The sequence below is a fragment of the Rhinatrema bivittatum genome, chromosome 15 (genome assembly GCF_901001135.1).
Source record: "Rhinatrema bivittatum chromosome 15, aRhiBiv1.1, whole genome shotgun sequence".
Classification (NCBI taxonomy): Eukaryota; Metazoa; Chordata; class Amphibia; order Gymnophiona; family Rhinatrematidae; genus Rhinatrema; species Rhinatrema bivittatum.
This window is the reverse complement of record NC_042629.1, coordinates 65169183-65194155: the sequence shown is the minus strand read 5'-3', so window position 1 is coordinate 65194155 and position 24973 is coordinate 65169183. Positions and strand designations below refer to the sequence as shown.

At 41.1% G+C, this 24973-nt stretch overlaps 1 protein-coding gene across 2 annotated transcripts in view; it reads left to right on the top strand.

Moving 5' to 3' along the window:
* The window catches only part of VPS13D (vacuolar protein sorting 13 homolog D), a 273597-nt gene that overhangs the window by 181294 nt on the left and 67330 nt on the right, over positions 1-24973 (top strand). For both annotated transcript variants that reach the window (XM_029578385.1, XM_029578384.1), the window contains 2 exons: positions 12062-12194; positions 18047-18242. In XM_029578385.1, the coding sequence (XP_029434245.1) occupies positions 12062-12194; positions 18047-18242 (329 nt within the window). The remainder of the gene's footprint in view (positions 1-12061; positions 12195-18046; positions 18243-24973) is intronic.

Here is a 24973-nt window from a genome sequence, read left to right as displayed (position 1 = left end):
CATGGAAACCAACATTGATGTTGGTCTAGGATGGAATATGCGCCAAAGAATTTGAATAGTTGTTTCAGGACTGCTGATTCTATGGCCTTCACTACAAACTGCTTTTTTTTAATATATATTGCAAGGCAAATGCAAGGCAAATGCAACATAATGGTGTGATGCTGTATGTGACCTTGTCAGATCAAGGTACATAAGACATTAAGACTTGCCCTACTGGGTCAGATCACAGGTCCATCAAGCCCAGCATCCTGTTTCCTTGTCACAAGTACCTGGCAGGATCCCAAAAGGTTGAGAGATTCCAAGCTGCTTATCCCAGGGAGCAATGATCCATTAAGTAAGCAGCGCCAGCCACGGGTCTTTTGGGATGCTTGTTTGAAGGACCTTCCAGTGGGCCAGAACCTGCTGCTGACATTCACTTTTTTTTTTTTTTTAATCTGCCATAATTATTTTTATATTATATATCTTGAGTTTTTTAGACATTGTGTGTTCTAAAAAAAGGCTTTTTTTCTAGATGAAAATGCTGCATAGCTAAGTTCCATTTTTTGACTAACATGAGCAAGGTGCATTAAAAGCTAAAAACCTGGGCATTCTTCTTTTACCGTGTACCACATAAAATGAACCCTTCTGTATGTCAGACATCCATTCGGTTAATCACATTCATGATGCTGCACTGGCTTACTGGACGCTCAGAAGTCTGTCATAATTTTCCACATCCAAGAATGGCGAGTGGTTTATCTCAAGCTGGAAACTTTGAATGAACTTGGACAATTTTCTTTTCTTTCACCACAGAATTATTAAAGAATCTCTCAGCTGCCCACAGCTCTGACATGCAGTAATAATTAGAACAAGTTGTGTACACAGGAAATTCAGCACTGGCCTGCATCTTACAGAGGTTAGCCCTTCAGGCTAAGCTGTAATATTAAGGGTCTTTGTGTACGTGGAGGAACGAGTACAAATAATTTCTGATTGATTTTACTACCTTGGAAAGTATTAGAAACTGGATTTACGGATACCAAAGGACAGGAATGTTCTCATACTGTGCCCCAGACCCAGCATGTATGCTCCTACCTTGCTACAGAAGTGCACATATTCTCCACTCTTGCAGGCAGTACATTTGGTTGCGTGCACAGCCCCGTTAGATGCTGTGGCAGGCTTTCCCCAGATATCCTGTTTGTGCACCCAGGACATAACCAGCAGCTCTCAGAGCCATAAAATGTTCCGTAGCATCCTCCTTTACCGTCACCATCTATGTTTCCCAGGGACTGCACGGGACATGGCCCAGGACGTGAATTTAAAGAGTGCAAATTAACCCTTTGAACCCATGTCCCTGAATTCAGGGACAGCCTAATATCAATATCAACACCCGTTATCCCGGTAAACCGTATAATTCCATACTGAATAACCAATATTAATATTAAAAATAGCATATTGACAAAATTATTGGTTTTCCCGAGGAAATTAGGGTTGACGGGTTTATCGCCATAGGAGCCTAATGTTCAAAGGGTTAAGCTAAAAGCAAGTAAATAGAAAAGTAATTTTTCCTGTCTAGGTTGATCTACTAGCAGGTAGGTGTCAGATTAATGAATGCAAGGTTTGGGGGATTTTCTAGGCCCTCCACCCTACAAACCAGTGCTATGAGTCATTAATCCATCAACATCTATTCAGGCAGTAGTGATTTTTTTCTGCCAGGTCATGTTAGGTCACCTGACCTGGAACCTTTTTTAATTTGCATCTTTTTCTCCATTGGGTGGAGGCCACCATTGGCTCCAGCTGAGTTTCATTGTTTTTATTTTTGTTTTGTTTTGGGGTTGGTTGTTTTTTGGTTTGGTTTTTTTTAAAGAAAATTACCACTGTATCCTGGAAATTTACTGGTTTCCTGTCTGCGGAGAGATATGTGTGTGTAGACCACAGAATTGCAGAGGCGGTGAAGAAAGGTATCTGTTGATCACTTGGAAGCTGATCACAGATTAGTCCATAATTTTCAATGCGTGTATTGCCTGAATTTGCAGTTGCGTCCCGCCTCTAGCAAAGAGCTGACACTACTGTACAGCAATGCACATTTTTGCATGGTATATAACTCTTTCTGCAAGAATGATTTCCTTCAAGTATCCGCTCCCTGATTCTTCATCCTGTCCTGAAGAACAACCAGTAGTGGGCACTTTGTATATTTGTGCGAAGGAAGAAACTGTGCCTGTTCGGCTGTATGCTTCCCATAACCTCTTCACTGTCCCCATGATATGCAGTTTGGTTGTTTGCTCTGTGTTGACTATTGCTCAAAACCATTTGAAACCTGAACCATGTCAGACTTCCTCAAAGCAAAATGTCAGCATGGCTTATTGTTTTATCAGTACATTCTAGTTTCACTGACTAAAAGACAGCTACTAAATGCCTATCAATCATAATTTTCAAACATTAAAAAGATGGCGGCATTTTTAGCAACTTTACTGTTTTCAATTCATGGGATCAGTATTAAATTTGCCCCTTGCAAAGTGAACTTTTAACCTGCATATACAGAGATTGCTCTGTCTAGCGGGGTTTACTAAGAAGAGGCTAGGCTTATCTGGGCATTAAGTAGGAGCTACAGTTCGCTGACAGATGTCAAGCTGTTCTGTCCTAGAGGAGAAGGAAGGGGCGGGAGTTTATGTAGATGTATCTTCTGCGGACAGCAGGGAGCTCTTCTGCTCCACCAGTATTCTCAGCCCCACCTGTGTACACACATACTGTGGCCACCATAAGAGCCTTTAATACCTTTAGAGCAATTCCTCTAATCCCTTAACGCAAATTATTACCTTTTACTGGATGATTGTATCGTAGCTGGCTTTGCTTTACTGTGCATTTGCAACTTCCATTGAATTATGTCCTAGGGTCAGAAAGGGTTCAGTGTGGTAAGTTACTCATCTAGTGAAGCACTGACTCTGTCTTTCATGATTAATCACAAATGTTACTTGACTTCGTTTCCATGCATGCTTCTAAACCTAGTCAGTAGAATAAAAGGGAGGGGGAGGGAGGGAAAGCTGTTTTTATTAACTGTGTTTTATTTTTCTAGATGTTTTCGAATGTTGTTTTAACAAGAAGCATGGCCATTGACTAAAGATTTTTATCATAACCACTTAGGGTCCTTATTCAAAGTTGTCCCCGTTCTCTGTCTATGGAAACCTGCCAGATGGGGAGTATCCTGTCTGCAAAATTGGTGAGGACATCCTGGGCTCCCTTCAAGGGACTCTCCTCAAAGAAATGGTAATGGAGCCCATAAGGAAAGGAGTAATAATTGGAACAGAGAAAGCAATTTCTAATGTCCAGGTAGTGATTACCAAATGGTACTGGTTTGATACACAACTGAAGCAGAGAGAGTTGCACCAAAGTTGGTCTTGGATTTCAAAAATATCAACTTCTGGGGAAATACTTTTAAGGGAAGTTCTTGCAATTTTGGAGGTTGTGAGCAAAATGAAGGAACCAGGGGGGACGCTAAAAATAAAAGGGAGTTACAGTAAGGGCAACAACTACGCATGTTAGGAAAGCAAATAAGAGGAAAAAAGTAAACAGGGATGGTGTTCCAAAAAGGTTATCCTGCAGTGAGGGCCGTTTGCAGGGGAGTTGTGTGCACAAGTCCAGTTAGTTTTTTGAAAATGTCTGGGGTGCACACAGACCCCGTGCCGACATGCACGTACACATTGCGCCCTGCGTAGTGGGTTTCCCCGTCTCGGCTCCATCCCCCCAGAATGCCTCTCCGAAGAGGGTGCAAAAGTAGGTGTCAGAGTGACCTGCCTACATGAAGACGCTCAAGGATCTCTAGTGAAGCTGAAAGAAGAAGGGGATCTTTTCAGGATGGCAAAAGCAGGAAAAAAGGATTGCTGAGATGGTAAAGCAAAGTGACAGATGTAAAGGGGAGAAGATGCAGAAGTCGGATTGTGAAACTGAAAGGAGTAGACGAGGACTCTGAAGGGAGAAAAGGGAAAATCTGCAATGCTAAACAGCTTTTTATTTGTATTCACTGAAGAAAGGACTGGAGATGGCAGGCGTGCATATGGCAGTGGGGTGGATGCCGTACATTTATGGAAGATGGGGTTTGTACAGAGCTAAAAATAAAAAAATGCTAATGGCCAAAAGTTATAGGGCCAGATGGAATACATCTTCGAAATATTCTCAGACGTCTGGCGAGAGATCTGTTCTTTGAAGAGAGGAGTTGTCCCACAAGACTGGAAAAGGGCAGATGCTGTCCCTTTTCATAAAAGTGGTAACAGGGAGGAGGTTGGAAACCACAGGCCAGATAGCCTCACCTCGGTGGTGCAAAAATTAATGGAGACTCTGCCGAGGGAAAAGGCACTGAAGTGTCTAGAATTCAGCGTATTGCAGGATCTGATTGATATCCCATAGGCACGTGCATTCATTGAAAATGAGTGGCACGTCCAAACTGAAAAAGGCCAAACTGGAATGAACCAAGGCCAAACTGGAATGAACCAAAAATAGCCTTGTCCAAAAATACATAAACATTTTTGGGTATTTTTGGTTCGTTTTTTTTTTTTTTAATGTGGCTTCTGTCACTGCTTTCCAGGCCCCTTTGATCCTCACCCCCAGCATCATCAATAAGCCAGAACTCAGGCCTACCTAACGGGGGCCTCTCCTCTTCCCCCGCCTTCCCCCCCCCCCCCCCCCCCCCCCCCACATTCACAACAATCTCAGGGCACCTGGAAATCGAACATTTGCAGGTATGGAAAGCAGAGCATTTTTTAATCCTTATTTTTCATTATTGGGTCTTTGTGTCTGCTATTTTGAAATATTTTATTGGTATCTAGAAATGTTTGATATGAGATTTTAATTTTTGGATATTCCTTTCATCATTTATTTTGAAATCTGTTCTTTTTGTTAGTATGCTTTTACTGCTGTTGACTTTATATTTCTTGGTTTGTTTTATAAGGACTGGTGATGTTTATTTTTTTTTCCTTTGTTACACTGCGTACAGTCTCTTTGGCTTGTTGAGTTTTCCAGTTCAGTTTTTGTCTGCATTTTTCTAGTTATGCTTTATGGTCTCTCTATTCTTTGCTAGGTGAGGGGTCTGTACATATGACTGAGGTGAGGTTTTCAGCTGGCGTGTAGTTTCTGTATAGGGCTCTATAGCAGCCTGGCTTGGTCCGTTTTCCTAATAGGAGGTGTATTGGTGTCTTAAGGCCTGGTGTAATATTTTCAGTGTTGCCTTTTTTTTGGGTAAGGTGGTTACTGTTTGAGTCCTGGAAATTGGTGCTGTTTTGGTATGGGATGTTTACTATTTATGCAATTTCTGTTCAGACAGAATACTTGTCTTTCCCTTGTGTCATTCTTAACAATAAAAATAATACTGGATCTTTATTTTTAATTTCTGCCGTGAATTGTAATGAGCAGTGTCTCCCACATGTGAGCGTGGTCTGTCAGGGGTGTTACAATGGGGGAAAAGGTTGAGAGCCACTGTTCTAAACCATAGAAATTTAAAAATTATGATAATGAATTCACAATCATAGCCTACTGTCAGTTGTTTCTTTTCACTTGTTTTGTCTCTCTTCACGCGCTGTTGCTTCTCAGTGAAAAGTTACTTCCACATGTCCAGGTGCAATCATGTGGCATCAGGTCTGATAGAGCATTTGGGCTGAGTTTACCCCCCTCGTGATTTCCTCCAATCACAATGAAGAGCATTGGCTGTGCTCGGTGTTTTAGTCCCTGTATCGCCAACCTCAAAACTAATTCAGAACGGATAATTCAGCTGCAGGGAGTTGAAATAATACTGAGGAGTGGAAATTGACGAGCTTTCATTCCACCGAGTCCCGAAGAAAATAGCACTGAAAATGCCGCAGTTCCCAACGGGGGGTGGATTGGACCTCGGGCATCTCCTGCTGGGCTGATCAGGCTGCAGCAGGCCTGCTTACTTTAAGGCTCAGGAGCTTACAGGCCCCCAGGAAAGAGGAGGAGATGCCCCTTTCACCACAAGCATGGCCCATCCTCGGAGAAGAGGCTCTCCTCCCCACCCCGACTTTCACAGGCTACTTTCCTACAGTCTGCCCCGGTCTGTGCAATTATCCACGGTGTGCTCTCTTCATGTATGGCAAGTAATAGTGAAATAGAAGAAATAGCATTACTTGACATGTAATTCCTAGCTGGAGAGAGTTTTTTTTTTTTGCCATAGTATTATTGAATAAAAGGTATCAAGTACAAAGATAATTTTTACTATTTGAAACATGGCATTTATAAATAACTTAATATGGAGGTTTCCTTGTTTATAGTAAACTCACAGTCTCCACGAGACAATGGCCATAAACTATTATTAAGGTGGGCTGCTTGTCCTCAGGTACTTGTGTCCTGGCTTGGAAACAGGATATTGGGCTTGATAGACCCTCGTTCTGGCCCCTTCTGGCAAATCTCATGTTCTTATATGAACACAGTTTGTGTTTTTTGGAGGGGGGGGGGGGGGTGATTTGTTGCTCGTTTTAGGAAAGTCAGAAAAGAGGTTTTTTTGGGCCACCATTCCACTTTTACTCCCTGGGTTGGAGGAGAGGTTTACAGTTTATGAGGTCCATATTCAGACAAAGTTTTCCAGCTAACTTTGGAGGCATATTCAGTAATGTAGCCGCACTATTGAATATAGCTGGCTATCTTATACTTAGCCAGCTAATTATAGCCTCCTAACTTTAGGACATTTCTTTGATCCGTCCAGACTTAGCCGGCTAAGTCATCCGGCTAACTATGAATATCGGAGTTAGCCACTTAACCTAGCCGACTAACTCGCCTCCTCCCAGTTAGGCCTCCGGGACACCCCTAACTTATTCAGCTAAATTCTAGCCTACTAACTTAATAGCCGGCTAGAATTTAGCCCAAACATTCGTTTTGCCAGCTTAACTTCTGACTTAGTCGGCTGATTGCTTTTGAATATGGACCTCCATATTTCTAGCGTTGCAAATGGCGTCTTCCGTCTGATGCATGGTTTCAAGGGAAATTTTGAGCATTTCAGTAGAAGAACAGGTAAAACATTGAATCTGATCGGTTTCACAGTATATTTAGTTGTAATGTATGAATATGACACAGCCTGTCCAGATCACTGTATAGCATTTGTGGAATGTCACCCATATGAAACATTTGTATTACAGGCCATTTAAAAGAAATGCTACTAAGGAGTTTTGCAGTCTTATATTTTCATCTAGAAGGATTTTTTTTTTTATTGCACTTTGCGCTTGCATTTTATGGCAAACATATGTCTGAGTCTCTCATGACCAGAGTATTTGCCTTCCAGCTCTGCAGGTCTCTCTGTATAGAATGATAGCTTTGTATTTCAATAACATTCCTGTGAGTTTTCTGAAAGGTTAAACTAGGGTCTTTGGCACGTAGTGCATGTATTTCATGAGAGCCTGCAGAAAGAAAGTGGTTACTTCTATATGCTTTTGCACTAAATTTTATAACTTGCATGTGTGTGCTTGCTTTTTTTTTTTTTTTTGTTGACTCTGTGATCTTTTTTCAGGCTCAGTAACTAATTCCAAGCTATTCAGTCTTTATCTTTAGACAGTATAGTCATTTTAAAGTTTACATGTAATAAGTCTTTGGGAATTCTGAAGGTTTTCTGCTTTAGATTTATGACCATTGAGAGGAAAAAAAAAGTCTTTCAAGCTGATGATGACAGATTGCTGGTAAATTCACAATTTAATATCTATCCATTAGTTAAATCAATTGGCTGAAACTGCACAGTGAGGTCAGCCCTGGTTTGCGCCACTCCGGAAGGAGGTGCCAAACCGTGTAACTCGGGCAAATTTTTATGTGGGTTTAATTTTCTTTCCTGACTCTTCGGAAGATAACTTAATGCACTTTATTTAATTTTGCTTAAGCATATTGTAGCAAGTCTCTGGATTGGCACTAATCGGTTAATCTTTCCAAATTTACATAGCCAGCAATATCATCGTCCTCTAGGAGTTCATCCAGTGTAACTTAAAAATATGCTGACCAAGCCAACAGCACATTTGTATGTACTTTAGCCTAATACCATCTAAGGTGCGGTCTAATCTAAACGGTGAGAGCACTGAGCAAAAAAACAACCACCTGGGGCAGATGCATTCCTGCTCTCCCTCCAGGTATCACTGTAACCTTCTGTAAGTCAGGCTTATCTCCCTGTGCCTCCTCGTATTCAGATTTAATTGCTTGATATGGGGGGTGATTTTACCTTTATGGAAGATGCCATTGAGATGAATCCATAAAGATGACAACAAGAGTTTCTGTCCTCGAGGTGGTTATTTTGTGTGTTTCCAAAATGTCAGAATTTTGAGGCTTGGGATGAAAGGAATTTTCAGGTTTATCATTGGGGCAAAAAGATTCTATGGAATTTTCAGCGGTGCTTTTTAAGATGAAAAAATTAGGCATCAGAGGTTAAATTAAAAACACATTTTAAAAATGATGCTCTTTTCTGCATCTTTCCCTCTCCACTCCCCAGCCGCCTTCTTTACTGAAGCCATGCCAGTTGGAGAGCTGCTCTTTGCGGGCATAATGTGAAAATTAAAAAAAAAAAAAGTAAGGAAATAATTGTGCAGCATTTTTTAAAAATTATATTCCACTTTTCATGACACTTCAAAATGTCAAGTACTATAGGTAGGTACAGCGTTCTTATGAGGCACTTTGATTTCTTGAGAACTGTTTATCGAAGTGGCCACAAGGTGTCATCTCATCTATTATATAGGATACTGCCACCTTTTGGCCAATCCTGGTACTACCGCTGAAAAAACAATTTTTCCCAATCTCTGGCTCTATTCATAATTTTTCTGGGAAATTATTCTGGTTTCTGGTTTTTATATAGATTTTACCTATTCTGAAAATTTGGTTGCTGTTTGTTGAATGACTGAGAAGATAAAGAAAATGTGTTTTTACACAGTTTTCTCTAGATACCTAAGTTTTCTAGGACAACATTATTTTGGCATCAGTAGCATGGGATCTTCTTGGTGTTTGGGTAAATGCCAGGTACTTGTAGCCTGGACTGGCCTCTGTTGGAACAGGATGCTGGGCTTGATAGACCCTTGGTCTGACCCAATATGGCAATTTCTTATGTTCTTAAGTATCTCGCTTTTATATAGATTAACCTATCCTGAAAATTTGGTTGCTGTAGGTTGTTTATGAAATAATATGCAAACAGAAAATGCAAAAAAATGCAATTTTTGTTAGGAGAAAAGGCACCAGGAAGGACCAGTCATTTCCCTTTCACCTTCTCCCTGATATCATCTGTCTCTCCTCCAAAGATTCTTCCCCTCTGCTTCCCCATCTCTCCACAACTTCCTCTTCTCCGTGGACCTTTTCACCTCCACATCCCTCCTTCCTCCTCAGACCTTTCTTTTTTGGAGTAGAGACCAGTTCTGGGCCTGGTGGCAACAAGCTGTGATTGTGCCCAAGCTGAGGAAAGAACCAACACAAGCTCCACTTCAGGTCCCATCTTCCATATGGAAGCCAGGAGTGGACGGGGACACCACAGGACCTGGGAGCAGCGGGTATGCTTAGTCCCTGGTGAATGCACAGAAAACATGATTTATGTGCACTGTATACTGAAAGCATGATTTCTGCACATGAACGTTGTTGTCTTAAAAGCTGCATGCATAAAACATTTATTTATTCAATTTTTTTTTATTTCAGCTTTCTCAGATTTTCATATCATGTTTTATGAGCACAAATGCTGAGTACAGGATCCCAAAACCATGAACTGGAGGTTCAGTCTGATAGATTAACACTAGCCCCAAAAACATTACTCCACCTCTGACCAGGAGTTAAATTTCCAACGTTTGGAAAACATGAATAAAGCCTGTGCACCTCTTAGGTTTGGTTTCTGTTTGTATTGACCCATGATGTCTTGTTTCACCTATTTGTGCTGTCTGCACCCCAGCTTTGCTCCCTGTGACATCTGCTCAGTTCATGTGAAAGTGCATGCTTAATTGGGTTGTGTGCATACTTTTACACAACTCAGCCCCAAGCTATTTTAATACAGCTATTTACACACATAAAACAGGGTTTTTGTGCATAAATGACTTTGAAATTTGCCCCCATACAATGCTGAATAGGTGAAAAATCCCTCTCATCTCCCCTTTATTCCTTAAGTTCAAAAATAGTTTTAATTTAGTTTCTTTCTATAGTTGTTACCTTTGTTGGGATTATTCCTAGAGATTAGAAATCCCAACCCAGAATACTTATTATGATTCTCAGACACAATAGGAGGTCATCGCAAAGCTTTTTATCAGAAAGCCCTAGTCTTCATTGCTACCCATTGAGGCTGGTTAGTTGTTCCTCAATATTAAACTCCCATCTAAGATGTATATCACCGGAAGTTTAGCAGCTTCAGATGTTGTTGGCCAATTGAAGTGTTAGCAGAGCATGTCGGGATCCTCTGCAATGCCTTTGGGTCTCGGCACTTCCTGTGATCTTTCTGATTGGAGCTTCTGTGCTGGCAGTTTTATACTTGGTCATCGTGGTTGGCGTCTAGCTTATCATCCTAGGTATCTGGCCTTTGGTTGCCACGCTTGATTGATTGGCATCATTTGACCAGGCCTTCCAGGTACATAATTGGTTGTTCTGACATGGGGGGGGGGGGGGAGGGGGGCGGCGGCGGCGGCACCCAGCTACTCAGAGTAGGTTATCAAGCTTTAATTGGCTCAGGTCAATGTCAGACCTTATTTGGTCAATGTGACCTATACAGAAAAAGGTCAGTGATACTTTCCATCTGTGGTTAGTTGTGGAGACTTTTCCTGTAATGTGCCGAGCTCTGCCTAATCTCAGGTCCTTTTGTCAGTGCTTCCTGAGGTTAACTCACATCCTGCTTTTCTTTTGGAGTGGCATTTAAAGCAACTGAATTCAGATCTATCTCACTACTCATGTACTCTCCTCCCATCCACCAGGTATTTCTGTGGTTTCCTGCTGAGGCTTAAGGTTCTATGTAAAGATTCACAGACAAAAAGTAGCTGTTCAGCTAGATTCTGTTTCTACATAAAATATCTAAAAGTATATTTTAGGCCAGTGGTTCTCAACCTTTTTTCCATCAGAGCACACCACAGAGACGACGCTCACATGCATGACACACTGAGCACATAACCATCATGGGACTAAATATAAACACATACTCTGCATCCACAGGACTCTCCCGCTGTCTAACAATGGGTGCAGAGCAGAACCAAGACATTTCCCTGTACAACTCACCATACAAGAAAGATATTCTGGTGTCATCTCAATAACAGTATCCCAAACACCCTCTACTACCAGGTGCATTGTAAAATAAAACAAACAAACCCCGCTCTGTACCCGTCTATCAAACCTGCCATACCTCAGCAGCACTAACTCCAAGAAATGAAACAGCAATAGCCCTACCCATGAAATGGGAGCAGTTCACCACCAGTACAAGATCATATTGAGAAAATACAACAAATAAGACTGATTTGAGACTGATTTCAGGATTTACATAATGAATATGAGTAAGAGGTATTTGCATGCTTTGTATGCATATAAATTCATTGTGGAGGTCCCAAAAAACTGGGTTTCGGTCCTGAAGGATCAAGTTTGGGGACCCCTGCTCTGTATGATCATGGCAGTAACCTGTCTTGTCCTTTCTGTTTGTCAGTTTCTTAAATGAACAGTGTTAAAAAATTGAATACTTTTTGCTTAAAAAATAAAAATTAAAAAGTTCACATTTTTTTCGCTTTCAAAAAAATACTGTGGACTACCTCATAGTTCATAGAGAAGATCTGGAATGGATTCTTGATCTCCACTTCTGCTTCTTGGTCTGGTCAAGGCTGGAGATAATGCAGAGACGGTGTTCATGCCCCTAGGAGGAGGCAGATATCTCCAGCCATTGCTTAATGGTAACACCTACTGGCTAGACTGGCGGTGCATACATAGTGGGTTCCAGTGATTGGACTAGAGAGGGATTAATAGGATGAGGGTTAAAACTATTGTAGACGACTGAACTCCAAACAGTTGCAAATAGCCTCCATAACCCTGCTAGCAGTTAGTTGAGATTGAGCCGGAAACCCAAAAGAGTGGGAGGAAGCTGCAGAGAAAATAGCATGTTGTTTTTCTTTCCTTGATACAGTTCGCAGGGACGCTGTCAGATGGGCTAGGAAAGACCATGGACAACAGGCATCAGAGCGAAAGAGAGTACATTCGATACCAGGCAGCAACCAGCGGAGAGCACCTCGTCGCTGGAATTCACGGGCTTGCTCATGGTAATTTATGGCTCCATTCAATGCACTAGCAGCACTTATTAATCACTTTGTTTTTATGTGTGCCATTGTCTTTGTAAGCAGATAAGACCATTTAGTTTGATTTGAGTGTTCATTTAAACTCTTAGGAAAAGGTCGGGATGGGGTTATGATGCAAACTCTGGTTACTCAGGTAGCAATGAAGAGCTTGGGTCCTGCATTTGAAACTTTTGTTTACATTTTAATCTTCCCACAAAATGTTTCTACTTTGTGGGTGTAATTCAAATTTGAAAAGAGTGAGAGAGTTTCTTTATCCTGCAGCTCTTTGTAATATAAATCCTTCCTACATGCCGCCTAATTAATGTAGTATACTTTTTAAGAAAGGGCCCGAGTCTTCAGCTTGAGTCTTTTTCTTATATCATAATGGTATTAAAAGAACACTTGGCCCTTCTTAGTATTTCCTGCCAGGTATAGTATATATTGTCTAATTCTTCTTTCTGAATAGAATTCTGGGACTAAAATTAGAATGCAAAATATTAGCACAGCAATTATTGATTGTGGTGTGGTCAAGAAGTGTGTGCTTGCTTAATCTAATAAGTGCAAAATATAATTGTCAAATGATATATAAACCTCACAAGAAGCCAAGATGATGAATTTGTGGACCAAGATGAGTCTTGTTGTGTTCTTGTTGACTAGAGTTGCATTGGCCAAAGGCCATTGACTGTTGACCGTGGTTTCCATGGAAACCCTCTCTGCCAGTACTACTCAAAGGAGCAACAAAAAGAAAGATTCAGTAAATATTTTGTGTCCTGTTATTTGTCCCTTACTGTTAATAATCATGATACATTTCTGAGCAGGCAATCCTTTTGCTGGGAAATGCCTGATCGTGCAGACTTTGAACACTAATTGTGACAGAATGTTCAGTCTGATTCCAAACAGAAGAACTGGTTGGAACCCTCTGCCACAAGTGTAAAAATGTCCCTTCAGGGATAAGTTACGGCAATACAGGGTACGACTGGGAATTATCCTTTCTGGGCTTGATGTACAGGAATCGAAGCTCTTCTGATGGAAAAGAAGCTGAAGAACTAAGGGTCATGATATGAAAGTCCAAAAGGGGTAGACTCAGGAGCAACATCAGGAAGAATTGCTTCACGGAAAGGGTTGAGGATGCATGGAATGCACTCACAGGAGAGGTGATGAGGACAGGAATGGTAATGGAGCTTAAAAGGGCATGGGATGAACAAAGAGCAGCTAGAGGATGGAAATTAAAAAAAACAAAAAAAACAAGGTAACCTAAAATAACTTTAACTGTAACATTTCTGCATGGAGCGGACTGGATGGACCATTTGGGTCTTTATCTGATATTATTTACTATGATGCTATGTTGATCTGATCTTTTAATGTCAGACCCTAAGAAAAGGATCGTCCATAATGGCCTAATGCATTTTTTACAGCTGAGTACCTGAATGTATAAATGCAAAAATGAACATAAAACCACAAAATTTCTTTTATGGTTGCATGCCCTGCGCATACTTTACCTCCCCCAACATAACCTTGCTCCTTTTTTGATGCGGGTAAAAGAATAGTAATGGGTAACTTTTACCTGTTATGAGAGAGGGAGGGCAAATTTTCAGGGGGAATTTTTATGCAGATAAGCAGCTGTTTATTGCAGAAAAAGCTTTGGGAGTTGCCCTCCCCTTGGCATAAAACCAGCCTGTCCAATATATGAGCTGCTAGGGCTCAAGAAAATGTCCTGATAGGAATGGAAGCTGGTAACCCGTTTGTTACATTGCAAATTAGGTAGCTTGAGAAAATGCCTGCAAATGAATAAGTGTTTATTGCAGGAGCTAAACAGAGCCACAACTGAACCTGTGGCTGCCTGGCTAACAGTGGTCCAGGACATGGTACAGAGAGACAAGAAGTGACTCTCAGCAGCATATTTCTTAAAGGTCCAATAGCATTCGTCATAGCCACCTTTTTCAGTATTGTAGCCATCTCAGTTTATTGGAGTACTGTGTCTCTGTCAGAGCAGGTTTAGAGGTTACTTGCACATCCTGTGGTGCAGGGTGGCCTTTACCACTGGCTCATGGCATAGTCTTACTTCTTGGCAGCCTTATAAATTTCACATTTCTGGTATAATGCTTAGCTTCTTTCAGGCATGAGAGTACACTAGGTTTCTCTTGGGACTCAGATGTGGACTGTGATTCAAAGATAGCAATTTCTAGGCCTCTTACTAATCATTCAGGATGGGATGCAGGCACTCATTTATATTCTCAACAACTGTCAGGTTTATTCTAAGATGTTTTCTGTTCCTTCTGTAGCATGTTCATCTGAGTTTGACATATTGTATGACCAAGTGTTTTTCTTTCTGTTTCTCGACTATTGGCTGCCATTCCTATGAGGTTTCTGTGCATATTCTCTCATCTGTAAATTGTGAAAGTGGTACCAAATGTTTGTCATTGTAGCATTTTTGTGTGCCCTGCAGCCACTGCAGTTTTTTTTTTACTCCTTTTGGGGTTGCTGAACTCAAAGGGTAAATGTATTGGGCAGTGCAGATCTTAAGGTCTTTCCGATGAGTAATTGGGCTAGTGAGAAAATTAGGAAAAAAAGAGTGGGTGCAAAGGTTAATAATTTATAAATGATGTGGTCATTGTTTAAAAATACCATCTTGGAAGCCCAGATAAAATGTATTCACACACAAAAAAAAAAGGGTTGAAAAAATGACCTCCAGAATGGTTAGTGAGTAAGGTGATGGAAAGCAGATCCAACTGAGGAAAACACAAAAGAACAAGACTGGAGGGTGACCAATGTTATGCCAAGCATTAAAAAGGGCTCCAGGGGTCATCAAGAAACTATAGACCAGTGAGCTTGAACTCTGTCAGACAAAATGGTAGAAACTATTATTTAAAACACAACTACTGGCCATATAGAAAGACATGGCCTAAAGGGAAAGAGTCAACACGGATTTAGCAAACTGAAGTCTTGCCTTACCAATCTACTAGATATTTTTTAAAGGCATTAAAAGTTGTGGATAAGGGTGATGTGCTTGATATAGTGTATCTGGATTTTCCGAAAGCATTTGACAAAGTCCTTCATGATTGACTCGTCAGGAAATTAAAAAGTCATGGGATCGGAGGTGGCATCCTATTGTGGATTGATATCTGGTTAAAAGACAGGAAACAAAGTAGGACTAAATGTTACATTTTCCTAATGGAGAAAGGTAAATAGTGGCATGCCCCAGGGATCTGGTGCTGTTAAACATATCCATAAATGATCTGGAATTGGAAGTAAAAGTGAGTCAGTCAAATTTGCATATGATAGAAAATTATTCAATGTTGTAAAAAAAAAAGAAAAGTAGATTGTGAGGAGTTTCTGGAGGATTGGGCATCTAAATGGCAGATAAAATTTAAAATGGACAAGTGCAAAGTGATACATGTAATGAAGATAAATCTAAACTATAGCTACACAGTGCTGGGTTCCTTATTAGGAGTCACCAGCTAGGAAACTGATCTTGGAGTCATTGTGAACAATACATTGACATCCTCAGCTCAGTGAGCGATAGAGGTCAAAAAAAGCAAACAGAATGTTTGGAATGATTTGGAAAGGAATAAACTGGAGAATATCATAATATCACTGTATCAATCCATGGTGCAATAGCACCTTGAGTGTTATGTGCAGTTGTGCTTACCCCATCTCAAGAAAAAAGTGGAATTAGAAAAGGTATAGAGAAGATGTAACAAATTATAAAGGGGATGGAACTACTCTCTTATGAAAAAAAAAGGCTAAAGAGGTTAGATGGGACTCTTCAGCTTTGAGAAGAGACTAAAGAGGGCAGATATGATAGCGGTTTATAAAATCATGAGTAAGGTGCAACAGGTAAATTGGGACAATTATTTTACTCTTCCAAATAGAACTACGACTAGGGGACACTCCATTAAATTAGCAAGTAGCAGATTTAAAACAAATCAGAGAGAGTATTTCTTTTTTCATTCAACGCAAAATCAAACCGTGGAATTTGTTGCCGGAGGATGTGATCGAGGCATCTAGCATAGCTAGGTTTAAAAGGTATTTGAACTATTTCCTGGATGAAACGTTCATACATTGTTATTAGCCAGATAGATTTGGGAAAGCCACTGCTTGTAGTGAGCAACAAAAAATGGGTTTACTCTTTGGGATCTTCTGGGTACTTGTGACCTGGATTGGCCTCTGTTGCAGTCAGGATGCTCCACTCAGTGGACATTTCATCTGTCTCAGCATTAAGTATCTTGGGTTCTTATATCTTATGAGTATTCTAGACCAGTAATGGGAGTATTCCACGGGCTCAGCATTGATAAATGGGTGTCTGACCCATTGTGTCTTTTGGAACATGTATTTCACAGTTTGAATCGTCCGCTCAGCTTGTCCATTAGAAAGGGTAGCCAGTCCTGTGAGTGTGTGAGCTTCATGTGCCTATGTGTTGCAAACCTGCCTAATCCCACCTGGAAAAAGGCCACCAAAAGATGCAAAAGTCCAAGACCCTGGGCCAGAATAATCATTTATTGGCTAGGAATGAACATCAACGTTGAACAAATGGTGGAACGCTGTGGATCATGCCAATAACTCCTAGCTTGCAAATAAAAGGAGCCGATAATTTCTCGTGAAATCTGTGAACTGTCATGGTAAAAAGTGGCAGCAGATACCTTTGATTTCAAAGGACCTGCATCTCAACTGAATGTTTGCTTAATTTTCAAAGTATCCAGAGCTGCTTCAATAATCTGTTCATTCCTAGCCAATAAATGACTGTTCTGGCCTGGGTCTTGGACTTTTGCATCCCATGGTGAACTTTTCATTAATTCCGCCCTTGTTACCTCAGGAACGATGATACTTTGACCAGCCATCAGCAGGCCATTCTCAAGACTGATGATATGTCTCATAGGCCAGTCTAGGCTTCTAGGGCTTGCATGCTTTAGCCTCCTTGGTTGCTCACTCAGATGCAGAGTTCTGAGGTCACATAAGTCCCAGTCTTGGTTGGTTGCTTGCTTGTTTCTTGGCGCAACCGAAGTAAGTCCTCACTCAGTGGTTCTGTAGCTGACATAGCATAAATCATTTTTTTTCAATAACATTCACATGATCTTTGGAAACATAGTGTGCAGCTCTAGACAATGTATATGCCACAGCGATATCTTTTCTGGAAGTGTAGCATATCTAGATATACTTTTGCAGCTGAAATAGCATGCATTGTAGCCATTCTAGTGCTTTGTCAGTCAGCTTGCCAAGTATGGCATCTAGCGGCATATGAACTGACTGAACTTTGACACTGAATACCAAAATCCAAGCTGAAACTTAGTCATGGCAAAGATAATTGCTAATAATTCTTTTTCTGTTTATGAATAGTAGATAGGCTTCCAAGCCATCTGTGGAGGCATCTGCTTGCACTTTAATCTGTTCTTGTGCATGAAGAATCTCGGCAGCTGTTTTCAATGCTGACAGTGGAGCCCGCTATCATTTAGCATTTTTCTTAAGCTGCTTCCTCAGTGGTGCAATAATAGCAGGCTTGTTTGGAATGTATTGCACCAGGTAATTGATTATTCCAAGTAGCCTTTATAGCGTTTTCTTGACAGCAGATGTTAGCATCTTGGCAATGGCTTCCACCTTGCTTTCATCTGGCCTCACACCATTTTTGGCGATAACGTGTCCCATGTAGCTTTTTGTCCTTGTTGAAGTATATGTTCTTAGCCAGAGCTATTTCAGTCACCTGTTATGCTCTAGTGTTCTGTAAATAATAGCAGTATTAGTGAAATAATGGGGGGAAGGCCTACATTAATTGAAACTTTTTATAGTTTTGTTGAATATTGTTGTCCCTGTTCTAACAGGTTTTGTTTTGTTTTTAATGCTAGGTATCATTGGTGGACTGACAAGTGTAATAACCTCTACAGTTGAAGGTGTGAAAACTGAGGGAGGAGTCAGTGGTTTCATATCCGGCCTGGGGAAAGGGCTAGTTGGTACAGTAACAAAGCCAGTGGCTGGAGCCCTGGATTTTGCATCAGAAACGGCTCAGGCTGTCAGAGACACTGCATCCCTCAGTGGGCACAGGTCAGTAGTAAGCACTAATTATTTATAATAAATCACTGTGATTTCCAAACCTCCTCATGATATGTCCAGCTCATCTTCTGCAACTTATAACCAGTTACTATTTTGGGTATTGCATAAATACAGTGACTTTAGAAGTTCAACATACCCAAAAGATTTCTGTAATGTTAAACTGCTCTGCCACGATTATAGAACGGTGCTAAGTAAAATTATTAACCATTTTTGGAGAAAATATTTTTTTAGACATCTAAGACAATAAAAATAGCAGCGATGTGACCTACATCAGACCCATGGTTCTCCCTGAGCAGTGATGCTTCCCACAGCACTAACCACTCAGTACATGCCCTGTGAATTTCTGTATGGTTGAAGAATGTGAGGATCATAAAACAACCAGTTATTCTAAAACATTAAAAGAAGGCCAAGAAGAGATCACATGAGCAATGAGCGAGTAGGGTGGATGTCTCTTGCTCTGGGTGCCCCTCCTGGAATCACTATTTTTACTTAATGTAGCTAAGCCGACACATTTCTCCTACCGGTGTAAGTCCTGTAATATATGGACAACTTTGTGGTAAAAGGCGGCAGTGAAATGTCTTCAAAAACCACAGAGGAAATAAAAAGTTGTGGGGAAGCAGACTGAGCTCAAAATGGTGGCATTTTTTCCAAAGGTACCCCATAGGGATACTGGCTCAGAGGACAAGTGATAACAGGCACTTTGGATTTTTTCGTTTGCATGAAGATCTATATTTTACGAATTGGGATTGTCAGGTTTACTTCTGTTGCAGTAAAGTTTAAAGTTTGAATACCATTCCAGTTGCCCTGCCTGTTTTTCCAAGAGAAGGTGTCCATCATCTGAGTCAAGTACAAACTGTGAGAGAGACTGAAAGTGGGTACCCCCCCCCCCCCCCCCCAAGAGCCCAGACCCCGGAGACGTATCCTCCTCCCCGCTGGAAATGAACCCTGGCATCCCGGATGCCAGTGTAGAACGCAAACATAGAAACATGCAGCCCATTGAGTCTGCTCATCCTCATCTCCTGCTTAGCTTTACAATCTCTTTCTCTCCCTCCGAGATCCTCTGTGTTTGTCCCATGCTTCTCTACCACCTCAGCCGGGAGGCCATGCCATACATTTCACACCCTTTCTGTAAAAAAGATTTCCTTAGATTACACCTGATTCTACCCCCTTTCACTGTCGCACTATGGCCCCCTCATTGTAGAACCCCCTTTTTTGTTGAAAGAGATCTGCCACCTGTGAATTTATTCCTTAAAACTATTTAATTGGCTCTGTCATATCTCCTCGTTCCCTTTTTTTCTCCAGGGCTTATATGTTTAGATTTTTAGGTCTGCTTCCATATGCTTTATGATGAAGACTGTTGACCATTTTAGTATCTGCCTTCTGGACTGACTCCCACCCAGTTTAGAACTTTTTGAAAAGTTACATGTGCCTCCAAGGGATCTTAGATCCTATAATAAAGGATTATTATCAATACCAAATATAAAATCAGCACGCCTGAGTGAGGTTAGAGGCAGGGCAATTTCGGTCGCAGGACCAAAACTTTGGAACAGCTTGCCTCCAGAGTTGAGAATGCAGGAAGATTTAAAACGATTTAAGAAAGACCTGAAAACCTGGTGCTTTCAAGAAGCTTATGGAGCCGAGATTTAAAAGATCACTGAAAGCTGGAATCCACATGAAATTTCTCCTATTTTCTTTTTTTTTTTTTTTTTTAAATTTATTCTTTATTAATTTTTCCAAATTAAACATAAATAAGGATTTACATACCTTATCATAAGGAATAGCATACATATTGTATAATATATAACCATATATGTTATTATAAACATTTATTATCTCTAACATTATTCATTTATGCTATACCCTTATTATTACCATGAAATATTGAGAGACCATTGTAAGAAAACAGAGCATACATAACTTCGATAAATCCACATTTCTATTACAATATTTAGAAAGTGATAGGGTATACTTATTTGCCTACTGATTTCGCTTCAGAATTGGGTTGCAATTCTCTTGAAACCAAAAATTTTTCTAACTGATCTGGTTCAAAGAATATGTAACGTTCTTTGTCTATTGACATAACACATTTACAAGGAAATTTAATCAATATCTGCGCGCCCAAGGCACGAACTCTTGGGCACATATTCAAAAAATTTTTACGACGCAGTTGCGTTGTCCTTACTACATCAGGGTATATCCAGATCTTTTCACCCAGGTATAATTTATTCCTATTTCTAAGGAAAATTTTTAATATATTATCTCTCTCAACAGAAGAAGTAAAAGTAACTAATAATATACCCCTCCTTTCAATCTGTTTTTCCTGGGAAGTCTCTAGGAATCCCGTAAGATCTTCTAATGGGGATGCTATTGATATATTGTTTTTTAGAGTATCTTCCCCCACCAATTTCTTGATATTATCTGGCACAAAATATGCTTTAGTTATATTAGGCATATTAGTTGAAGAGAGAGTTAGCAATTCTCTAAAATAATTATTTAATTGTTCCTTAGGGGAAACAAATTTACACTTGGGGAAATTTACTAATCTTAAATTGTTGTATCTAAGTCTATTCTCTAGACTTTCTATCTTTTTATCTATTCTAGATTCCCCCTGAATCAAGTTGGACTGAACTTCACTTATCTGGGCTATTTGAGAATCCAGGTTTTGTAGTTTATTAGAATTAGACAATACTACCGGATTAACAATGGCATTTTGTTTTTGAAAGCCTTGAAAGACTTGAGTCAAGGAAATCATTGTCTTTTCTATTGTCGATACAACACCCCATATAGCATCTAAAGTTACTACTTCTGGTTTCTCAGACAGTTTAATCTCAGGTATTTTGAACTTAGATCCTAAGGAAATATCACCCACCCAACCCTTTTCTGATATGCCTTCTCCCTCTGTGGAAATTGGCTTTAATTTGCCATTCCCACTTAATGTCCCGATGTTCTTCTCCTTCAAGGCGATCAAAACTTTCTCGCCCTGACTCAGTCCATTTTCCACATCAACTATTTCTGCCTCGAACACTTCTCCCATTGATGACATCTCAGGTCGAATGGGAAATGTAGAATCAGCTGATTTATGGACTGGTGGGGGGGGAGTCTCAGGAGCCCCAGGACTCAAAGATATTTCGTCGAGGGGATTAAGGCTTTGCTCCAAAACCAAAGTCCCAGCCGACTGTCCAGGGGAATCCCCTACCGCGGCGAAGAATTCCTTAATCTTTGTTTGTGTCGGGGAAGGTAAAGATGGAGTCGAGGTTCCCTCCCTCACCTTCCCCTTTCTCTTCGTATGCGGCATAAATTTTAAAGAGGAACAGTCTCAGACAAAGAAATAAGGATCCGCTTACCGACAAACTTTCTAGTTAATCCAATGGGCTCTCAATGAGGGCAGCTGCTTCCAAGGAGGCTCTTAAGTTATCCAGGAAAACAAATATAAAGAAACCCAGCATGGGCCGATTTCACTTCCAAGCCGCGCGCCGGCGTCGGCTGCGCGCCGCTATGCGCCGGCTTTTATGGGCAGAAAACACGGTGGGGGCGGAAGTGACGTCACGCCCCTCCTCCTCACCGGATAGTCTCAGTCCGATCTCGGTGGACCTCAAGCGGCAGGAAAAGGTCCTCGGCCGGTTTCGAATCACTCGACCTCCTTCACCACAGGTTTGCCCCGTCTCTGTCCGCTATGCGCCGGCTTTTATGGGCAGAAAACACGGTGGGGGCGGAAGTGACGTCACGCCCCTCCTCCTCACCGGATAGTCTCAGTCCGATCTCGGTGGACCTCAAGCGGCAGGAAAAGGTCCTCGGCCGGTTTCGAATCACTCGACCTCCTTCACCACAGGTTTGCCCCGTCTCTGTCCGCTATGCGCCGGCTTTTATGGGCAGAAAACACGGTGGGGGGCGGAAGTGACGTCACGCCCCTCCTCCTCACCGGATAGTCTCAGTCCGATCTCGGTGGACCTCAAGCGGCAGGAAAAGGTCCTCGGCCGGTTTCGAATCACTCGACCTCCTTCACCACAGGTTTGCCCCCGAAATTTCTCCTATTTTCTTATCTATTGAGCTCCTTTCTATTTTATCCGTTCTTTAGTTTTTAGGCTTTTAGTATTATGTTTAACTTAACTAATTATTCTTATTGTTTTATTAATTTTATTGTATCTCATGTTTCTTACTTGTTTTTAGCTACATTGTAAACCGTAAAGATAGAATCATGTGTTCTGACTCACGGTATATAAGAAATGCATAAATAAATAAATAAAAATAAATAAAATAAATGCAGTCTCCAGAATCGTGCACAGTATTCCAGTGAGGTCTTACAAAAGAGGCAATTTCATCTCCTTTTTCCTGCTGTCTGTTCCTCTCCTTATGCACCCATCCTTCTGGCTTTTGATGTCGCCTTAAGATCATCAGATTTGTTTACCCCCAAATCAGGCTCGTTATGTGCACATAAGAGCTGCTTCCTTGCTTTTTTACAACCCAAATACATAACCCTACATTTTTTTTTTAGCATTAAATCTTAGCTGCCAAATTATAGATCCTTCCTCAAACTTCACAAGATCCTTCCTCATGTTCTCCACACCACCTACGGTGTTTGCTTTGTTGCAATATCACTTACAAAAATGTTGAACAGAATCAGACAGAGGACTCATGGCACACCACTGCTTCATTTATTACTACCCTTTGTCACCTCCTACTCAACCAATTTCTAACCCAGTCACAGTAAGGTGTGCCTGGGTCGCGCATTTCAGATGCACGATGTTCGTTGCAGCAAGGAGATTAGCGTGTATAAAACGCGCACCCTAACCATAGCGTATCAGATAGCACCCAACGTATTTAAATTGCATTCAAACAAAGATATTAGATATTACCACCTGATGCAGGAAAGCACACCCAAAGGCTGGGCATCCAATGCACATTTTTTTTTTTACATCGGAAAATTAATTCCAACTCTGGAGGTGCAGTAAAGTTTATTCACAGTCAAGGGCTTATTAGAAACATAAAACATTTCACCCTCTTTATTGCAATTAATGTACAGCTTATAGGGTAGGTTTGTTTGGAGAGATTAGTGTAAGATTTAGTTATTTGGAATTGTTACAAAAAATTTAAATGTATATAGGGAGTAGTGAAGCAGAACATGATGATTAGTAAAGGACACCTTAAAAATCATGGGCAATTTATTTACTTTCGGTAAATAACACACATTGCAGATTTCCGTAATTTCATGTAAACTATGTACTTTTGCTAGAAATGCACAATTTAGACGCATTTCCCCTTAGCGCACTCTTTGTGTACGCCGCTTCGATTTCTTTCTCATTAGCATATTGCATCGAGTGCGTTGGGGATGTGGATGTGCGCACATTAGGAGAATGGACGCTCCGTGCATCCAGCACTCTCCCCTGATCTAACTCTCTGGTCACCCAGTGAATTGACTAGATTCATCTGGCAAGATCTACCTTTGGTAAAATCGGATCCTGAAACTGCAAAATCCACTGCTTTATGTTAGTTAGGTACTAGTTAGCCTCTGACCCCTCCTGGGTCTTCTCATGCAGCAGCAGGGCTGATGGGGCCTGCCCGGTTCCAGGGATGGAAGTTAGAGTTAATACTTGTATTAAGAAAGGTATTTTTGGCCTGTTTTCTGAAGGGAAGAAGACTTAATGAGGTCACCGTGTAGGTGTTCATCCATATGTTCCACCCTCTTACAAAATTTTTGTGTTTGGTGCCCTTCTATACCAAATTTTCAGTGCATGTTAGGGAATCCAAAGGGGGGCATTCTGGCAGATATTAATTTTTCTTTTTAAGAACATGAGACTTGCCATATTGGGACAGACCAAGGGTCCATCAAGCCCAGTATCCTGTTTCCAACAGTGGCCAATCCAAGTCACAAGTACCTGGCAGGATCTTAAAAGGTGGATAGATTCCAAGCTGCTTATCCCAGGGACAAGCAGTGGATTTCTGCAGCTCCACCTTTTTTGATTCATGTGTACATGTGGAAATCCCAGAAAACAGGATTTAGCTCCTCTGAGTATATAGTACCCACTGCCATGCATGTATAATTTATGTATGTCAGCATAAACAACTTTTGGATCAACCTTGTAAAATTACCACCACCACCAGCATGTACTGGGGATATGCACTAACTTTTCATATGTTAGGTACATCTATAGTCACTTCCTACTGTATCTGCTGTCCACGGAACAAATGAGCCGGTTACAGTGACGCTATAGAGGCAGATATCGGGGATTGGGTTTTTTTTTTTCCACGCAGGAAGCTTGGCAGTACTTTCAGACTTATCTGAACTTTGGACATCTACATGGGCCAGCACACGTAGAGCAGGAGTAGCAGCCTGAGCCAGCGCAAAGCCGTTTGGAACAGCGGACCAAATTTAATTCCAAACCACACATAGCTGAACGGTTAACAAATGCCCAAAGGGATTTTGGCGTACCACAGCCAAAACAAGTTGAAGCACTTTGTTGTCCTTCCCAGGATGCCTGCAGGATCGTCCGGTAAATTAGACTTTATGTGGGAGCTGTGTTTCTGGAAGACAAGTACTTTTGGAGGTGCGGATAGGATGAAGAAGCAAACTTAGGAACTTCTGTAAGACATCTTTTTATTTTCACAGCATGTGAAATATTTATCTGATTTATATTCTGCCTTTCTGAGCCCTTCAGAACCAGATTACGTTCAGGTACTGTGAGTATTTCCTTGTGCCCAGAGGGGGCTTAAAGTCGAAGGGCCTG